This window comes from Nasonia vitripennis, chromosome 1 (genome assembly GCF_009193385.2).
Source record: "Nasonia vitripennis strain AsymCx chromosome 1, Nvit_psr_1.1, whole genome shotgun sequence".
Taxonomy (NCBI): Eukaryota; Metazoa; Arthropoda; class Insecta; order Hymenoptera; family Pteromalidae; genus Nasonia; species Nasonia vitripennis.
Genome location: NC_045757.1, coordinates 13,783,421 through 13,791,918, shown reverse-complemented (window position 1 = coordinate 13,791,918; position 8,498 = coordinate 13,783,421). Strand labels below are relative to the sequence as shown.

At 33.5% G+C, this 8,498-nt stretch overlaps 1 protein-coding gene across 1 annotated transcript; it reads right to left on the bottom strand.

Moving 5' to 3' along the window:
- Nucleotides 1-1,142: 1,142 nt before the first annotated feature.
- Nucleotides 1,143-5,323, bottom strand: LOC100113922 (nose resistant to fluoxetine protein 6). The gene is made up of 10 exons (XM_001599121.6): nucleotides 4,941-5,323; nucleotides 4,176-4,524; nucleotides 3,794-4,076; nucleotides 3,023-3,183; nucleotides 2,770-2,938; nucleotides 2,489-2,685; nucleotides 2,287-2,410; nucleotides 1,992-2,181; nucleotides 1,764-1,906; nucleotides 1,143-1,677 (listed from the first exon to the last, which is right to left on the bottom strand). The coding sequence occupies exons 1-10, from the start codon at nucleotides 5,194-5,196 to the stop codon at nucleotides 1,501-1,503; spliced, it is 2,049 nt and encodes a 682-aa protein (XP_001599171.3). The 5' UTR covers nucleotides 5,197-5,323; the 3' UTR covers nucleotides 1,143-1,500.
- Between the last annotated feature and the right edge of the window lie 3,175 nt (nucleotides 5,324-8,498).

Sequence of the window (8,498 nt, the reverse complement as noted above, 5' to 3'; positions counted from 1 at the left end):
TAAATGTATATTGCAGCGGGATGGTATTTACTTTTTGTACGTGGGCCTCATTTTGGCACTCGGACAGGATTCCCGACTGTAATTTTTTGCCATTTTATAATTAACGTTTACGCAGATCATTAGTGCGAGTGTATACGAACTTTTGAGATTGCAACGCAGGTGATTTTAATTTGACGAATCTCCTGTTGTACGTTGCATTTGTGGATCGAAATTCTCGCTCCAATATCAGTCGGTCGCCGGTTTTCGAACGCAAGGCTAAAGATGAATGGGACCACAATAGACAGTCCTAAATCGCTTAAGCAAGAATGCGACTGAAAGCAGAAAGATAAATTTAGAGACGAGCAAGAGAAACGTGTCAGTTATTATCAACTTTCCCTTCCCCTAAGGTCCTCAATTTCTTCTTGGTTATTTAACGGTTGAGCGATATGTTGTTCAATTTCTAAGTATTTACAAAGTTATTATTGGTTTGCAACACTAAGATTAACTTAAACGTAGAATCGTCACGTTCTTACTTTTGCAAGAACAACTTGAAATGCATAATTTGTCAAGATTAATTCTGTATTCTTCAATTCACTAGTAAATATCTAGCGCTCTTTGCACTTAATTTTCTTCTGTGTTCCATTTTAAAAATACTGCAAAGCGCTCAAACATTGATAACCATCTCAATTATTTGTTTTTAATTATTGAGGTTTTAGAATATTAAAATTATATGTACTATTTTATAATTCAATATTTAAAATAATCAAAATCAACGTGAGCCTGCGTAGCCGATCTCCGTAGATTGCGACTACGCTATCATCAGGGTTTAGTTGGCTTTTCTTGCCTCTCATCGCATCAGTGACCAGAAATACCACCTATTGATATATAAAGCTCTGACAAAGAAAGAGAGAGGGCTTCGATGTTCCATCCTGCTTATGAGGCAGGGTTATCATCATATAGCTCTATTGATGGTCCCAGATGGTAACTCTGGAAAAAAAATGTTATATCTATTTTGCCTACAGAGCTACTAAATATGTTACGTTAATTTTTAAAAACAAGTATTTTCAGTTCGTGCATACAGTTATTCTAGCATTGTAAATACCTTGCTTTTCTGAGAAACATAGGGAAAATATTTGAAAAATATTCACAAAATGAATTTTATATTTTTATAGAAAATATATTTGTGTAAATGCAGTCACTGATATTCTCTGTGTAATCAGAGTATTTTACAGTTCTCACTTTTATTATGTCTATACCATTGGTCCTTATAACTAATTAATAGTAGTTCTTAGCGTATAGAAGTACACTCTCAAGCACATAAATTGAATCACGCTAATATTTACAATTTTACAAACAAAATGAAATATGAGTATAAGCATTATAAACACGGCACATTGTTCAGTCATTTGATTACAATTATAATTTCTTGAATTAAACTTAAACTATTGAATCATAAACAATAAAATTATGGTGATAGAGTGAAAAAAGATTAAATGCACTAAATACTACATGTCGTAGACATTACGCTTGATAGGCTTTAGAATCTTCCGATCCGAGATTTCTTTGCGATTCTTTGACATTTTCGCGCTTTCTCCTGAATAACATCTTCTCTAATATCATGATAGGTGATTCAAACAGCAAACTAAAGAAGAAACCAACTACTATAGATATTATCAAGTTGCTGAAAAAATCATTCCACTGAAAAAAAAGACAAAAATATATGTATGAATTTTTGTTTAACCATAGAATCAAACTATATGTCACCTATTATTTATAGAACTTACAATGTTGTAATCAGAAAAGTAATTAGGAGTCCTTTGTGTCGATAGATGCATTAGCTGAATGATAAAATGTACGAGGTAAACGCAGTAAGATATTCTGCTTAGAGGTACGAAAAACTTCCAAGATAAGACAATGAATACGGGCCCTGTATAGATCGAAGTAAATTATGTATATTACATTGCTGCAGTATGATTCGAAGTTTTTCGTGCATTTATTAATATGATACGCACCTGCATAATTATGAATACAGGCGTAGATTATCCAACAAACCCCAACTGCCCAAATTGGCCGAGACACAGCCGTGAAAACTGATTCCCAGACGTCATTGTACTCATACGAAGGTTCCATGAAACTTCGAGTGCCAAAAGTGCAGAATGCAAAGGATCCGATTGCAACAAACCAGCCGGTCGAAACAGTTAACTGTAGATCAAATGAAATATTTCATTATTTTTTATCAAAAGAGAATGATGAATCCAGAGTCTATATGCTGAAGCAATGGAATATAATATAAAAGAAATAATTAACCTTCCCAAGTCTTCGATTATTATTCGCTACTTCAAATCCAAGCAAGATTCCAATGAGCCACGGGCCAGCACGATTGTAAGACATTTCGTAAACTTCCGTGAATATATCTTTGGTAAGTTGTAAACTAAAAATTTAAGTTCATTCTTAACCTATGTTCATTTTTGTAAAATAATCATCCTTTGTATTTTAAAGAAAGACTTACTTCTTGTTTTGAATGAAAGAAAGGGCGGGGTATTGGTTGATTCCAACAATCGCCCCTGGAACTGCTATAGAGACTATGAAAAAAACGAATAAAATAGCCAGGCCTATTTTGTGTTTACTATAAAGAGGATATAAAATTATAGGTGATATCCAAAACAACTGCATATCCACAGCCAAATACCATAAGTGGCCCAAACACTGCAAATGAAAATTTCATTAACGGTGCTTATTACCAGAAGACTGAGTTTAAATAGTTTAAACGTGCATTTGTAATGCTCTTACCAAGTTGTCTTTTTGAACAAAGTTTTGTACGTATAATAAGTTTGGCCACCATTTTTTCCGACAACTTCCTCCAAACACGCTCATTAGCATATCCCAACGAGGTCCAGAACCCATTTTGGGAATAAATACAACCGTAAGTAGTGTCAAAGCAATTATGGCAGGTGTCAATCTGAAATCAGAAAGTATTTTACATTTCATACGATATAACAAAAAAGTGAATAATTTTTTTAAACTTGGAAAATATATAGTTTACCTAAAATATCTATGCAAGTAATACATAGGTACGTTGAAACGCTTCTCTTTTGGCATTTGTTTTAAAAATAGATATGTCATGAAAAAACCACTGATCGTAAAAAATGTATCTACCGTGAATTGTGCAATGAAAATGTACAGTGATTTCCAAGATTGAATCCACTAAAAAAGAATAAAAAGTTTGAACAATGCAATGGATATTTTATGATATCTAAGGAAAATTGTTTTATTTGAATATTATTAAAGTTTTAGTCTGTCATTAAAATGTGCAAATCATTGTTATGTATAGTCATACAAATTTATCTGTCATTGGACAGCTGACGCTCAATGTCTAGTGTGATATCGATTCACACCTCTGAAGAAGATGCTTATCATACAATCAAAGTTCGATATCATTCGGCAAGAAAGAAAATTAGTCTTCCTTGTTATTATAATGACGCCAACAATTAATTATACGATAAATTAATTAAATTCTGCGTCTGTAACGTCAAAAAAATAACGGAAAGATATTCAGCTACTGCTGCGCAATATTGTCCCCTCGTGTATTTTCAAGGCTACATCTACGCCGCTCACTGTATCGTAACAAATCGACTAGACGATTATTTTCTGGTTGACTTTGTACATTTGTTAGTCTCTAATGAACACACTGCAAAGTAATTACGCTATGGCCAAATTGTTTTAAAATCTCATTATGCAAGATAGATACAATATTTTTAATCCAACACAAAACAAAGTTAATTTTAAATATTTAACCGAAAAACTGAAGACTTACGTTCAATATACTCAAATTATTGACGTTTACGCCCTGAAAATGCAAGATGTATTCGTGGCCCAGGATCACCCAGCCCATGGAGAGAAAACGGATACCATGAATAGCCGGCAGGTTGCCTTCTCTCACGCGTGTGCTGAGAATCGACGAGGCGCTTATTATCAGCGAAAATTTGGCAAGGGTGGAAAGCACGGGGTGCCTGTACTCGCCAGCATCGCGTTGTCGAAGGATCACGTCGCAGAGAGTGCAGAAGAGCAGTAGACCGATGAACGCCATGAGAATCGAACTGAAAGTTATGTTTGCGATTATTCCATGAAAATTAACGAAGAAATTCATGCTGTGCTCTTATACAACGCAAGTATAAACAAAACCTTGTCAAACTTACAAAGAAACAGTGAACTCGGTATCCCAGATTTCCTTATCAACGGGGGTACAGGTAGCCGACACAACGGTTATTCCAAGTTCCTTCAGTCTATCGATCGTGCTGATCGTGCTATTGAACAGATAAACGATGTCCGAGCCGTTGCAAGTACTTGGCATACAGATGGAAAGGGTTGGGTTTATGAGGTGAGAATCATTGCCGCTGGTCGAGGCGATTGAATACATGCAATGACGACCACGAATCTCGACGCCTAGTGCCTCACCCTTGACGCCCATACACTCGTCGAACATGCCCAGATCGATGAAGTTGCCCTCCAGGAGACCCGAGGGAATTTTCGACGAAGCGTCCAACACTGAAAAATTTTGACAGATTTCATTGATAATTATTCTTATTAATGACCTTATTTTTTGCATCGTTTTAAATAACTCCATTGATTATAACTGGTGCCAACTGATGATAAAAAGAAAGCTATGGATATATGCATATTAAACAAAAATCTGACAAACAAACTCTTCAATGACATCACGACATACGATCTACTGATTATCTCTTATGATATATAATTTCTAATGATTCTACATACACGCATTTCCAGTGATTAGGACATTTTTAATCAGGCAATTTAGATTTAGTAAGAGATATTCATTCGTAGAGTATAAATCGCATAGCGTATTATTAGAACAACTATTGAAAAATCATTGATACACAGTATAATCTCACCAAGCAGGTATTACGAGCTAGTCTAAAAACCACAGACGATCTACTCACTTTTCAGGGCCCATGTTTCCCGCCTGGTGATCGCTTCGTCCAATATAGCGAGATCTCGACCACAAGTGTAGTTCTGCCCTACCTCATCCTTGAAAAAACTCGCGACAGTCTGGTGGTTCTTGATAAAACTCCTGGGACCTAGTAAACTGAATTTATCCTCGAAATCTTCTTTCGCTAGCGCTTTTTCGTAATTCCTCGCGACGGCAGTAGCATCATGGACTGTCGCCACAATTATGAGCAGGAGCGCCGGTAACATTGCGCTTGCGGTAATAGAGAAGACGAAGCTCACACATCGACGTATGACGACTGACAGATGGCATCGACTGGCCTAGCTCATTTTAAATATGCCCGCGTGGATGACCAGCATTTGCGTACTTATCTTATCTCGCTAAGAGATTTACAAAAAAATATATAATTTAGACAAAAAATTTACAACTCGGTAAATATTGATGTACATGAGTAGCAAAACTGGACTCATTTCCATCAATATTTTACCGAGTTGTAAATTTTTTTTTAGTGTCTCCTCCGAATGCAATTTTAAAATGCTTATTATTTATGCAATAATGCATTTTCAAAAAAGTAATTAATCGCACTAGGTCACAAAATTTCCTGATGCTCTGACGAATTAAATGCAAAAAACCGCATTATGATCCATCTTATTGCTCAAAAAATCGACAGTCAGGCCGTTTTTAGTGCTTTATTTCCTCGACTAAGCGTAATTTCAAAGAAGCTCGATAATAAGCGTACGCATTTGTTATTGATTATTAACTTCGTCGGATACAGACTCATCAGGTTAGACACAACGCAGACAAAAGTACTCTACTCAATTGGTAGCTGATGTTAAAGCAAATAATTAATAAGTCAGTCAGATAAATTTGATATAATATCATAAACCTTCGAATTCGATGGTCAATGTTTGGAGATAAGATTTAAAAACGATACCATTATTGGAATAAATTATTAGAAATAAATTTAAATTCTCAACGAGTTAGAATTTTTCCAAGACTATTTATTTATTTAAACAATCTGTCAACTTTTCGGGTTCGCTGCGTGAACTCCTCTTCAAGACACTATAACAAATTATCGTAGATTAATATAACCTGTGAATCTAAATATAGTACTGGAATACCGAAAGAAACAAGATGTATAGAAAAGGAACTTGCAAGTTATGAAATGCCGTCATCACTTAATTAGCCTTGGCGATGTGGAAGACTGCGAGAGAAATGTGAAATCCGCGTGATTTTCTTGCGCTGCATATTGATAGACAGGCAGGAATTGTGCGTACACATACAAAAATTATTTTTAAAAAAACTTGTGATCTGCTCTTATCATAAGGTAAACTGGCAAATAGAGGATCTTGGAAAACAGATTTCCTTGGTTTTTGAGATATGGATCTCGTTTCCTGGTACCGAAAAAAAAATTCTAAAATTTTAATCTGATGGCCCTTAAACAGCATGATACAGCCAATTAGATTATATAACAAAAAAAATGAAGTATGTACTCTATCTACTAGGCGAATAACGTTCTTAACATTAATGATACACAATAATTCTGTATAAAGTAAACTTACATTACAGGAATTTTCGCATCGATTTAGGTAGTTTAAAAAATTAATTTTTTGCTTGAAAAGATACAGCTTATGCATTTTTTATCTATGAAGGAAAGTGTTTGGGAAAATTATACAAACTCAGATAAAAGCTTTATTATTATAGCTATTTTTTGTAAACGAACAATCTTTCGGTTTTTCAAACTACTTTGATCGACACGTATAAAAATGATTGAAGTTACGAATAATTGATGGCTCAATTCGTTTTTATTTCAATTATGTTAATATAATATTTATTCTTGATATAAATGAAATATAATGGTTTATGAATAAAACTGCAAGTCATCCATTCGTCTTAAAGCAGATTTTCCTAATTTTAGAGTGATGCTGCAAGTCTTACTGTAAGTATAAATTCATACAAATAGAGATATTCTATTTAAAGGCCGTCAGATAAGAATTGTGTGTTAAAAATATTTTGCTGAGTAATGATAGAATTAGTATGAAAATATATAAAACTGAATTTAAAAGCGGTTTAAGGAATTGGAAAAATGCGATGCTGAACTTTCTATAATTCCAAACATTCTACACGACTCATTCAAACGTCAATCTTTTAAATATACTAACAAAATCTAGTTAGTCGTATAGTCTTATCTTTTAAAAAATTGTAAACCATGCAGATATTCTTTTTCAAAGATATAAGTAGTATTTAAAACAGCAAAGATTATAGTAAATTCTAGTCTTGAAGATTCAAAAATAATATTGATATAAATTCTAAAATAATTATGACGTAAACGATCATTTTGTTAATCATATCAAAAGAAACATATATATTTAAATCTTTGATGGATTCGAATTCTTAAGATAGTAAATCATATTTATATTTTTATTTTAGCGCCATTTTACGCGCACTTTCTGACCACAAAATCCAATTGCGTCTTTAAAGGCAACGCTGCTGGATTTTTCAGTCAATCGATAACTTACCGTTTGAATAAACTCTTCTGTACTTTTCAGAAGAAGGTACAGCAGATTTCTGACTAGTCGATTTACCGAAATGTGATAAATTAACACATTTTTTAAATTGTATCTCAGTAATAGGTATCATAATATGGTCAAATAAATAACTCATAGAAGTTCATACTATGAAAAAAACTTTCACGCAACTCACTGCTTATGGAATTTAATACGTTAGTTTCGATTGATGAATCAGTTATTTCCGGGAAATTGCATATGCAATTCAAAGTTGTATTGAAGAATTGGCGTTAAACAGTTTAGAATATGATGTTATAATTACTTATTACAAAGTTATTAGGGCAATTTACATTATATAATACATAAAGTTAAATACCATGTAAAAATTACATTGACTTCATGAAACTGAGGTATGTACTTGCGGTTTAAGATAATCCAAGCTCTAATGATAACTCATTTTATGAAAATGACAGATACATCATTATTTCAAGTTTTTACCAGAAATAATCGTGCAAGTAAAAGTTGCCCGTTTCATTTCATTTTGCAATACTTGTTTGTGAAATCATATAGAATGTAGAGCAGGCACCTACATAAGAAGCAATGCCACTACTATAATGATGTCAAAAATCTCCTAAATGATTGTTAAAAATTTGAATTTCATACTCATGAAAACATAAATAGAAGATCATGATCTTGCAAACAGTAATTTATATCATTTATAACTTTATTCAAATGAACAGTAGTGCAAAACTGAATAAAATTATTATTGATTAAACGTGATCAGACAAGAAATACTTTACCGATCTCGCAACAATTCGTCGCTTCTAACAAAGACTAGCACATTTCGTACTTTGCCGCGAAGGCAAATACATGTCGCGCTTCTTTCGTTAAAATTGTTACATTTTAGAAAGACGCGGTTTACACTTTAAAACAGTGCCAAATGAGCTAGTCTTGGACAAAAATGACAAAATGGATTGGTCTTCTCGACAAATGCTGAAATTTGCTAATCTTTGCAGGGTGATCCAAATGTATTAGTCCACATA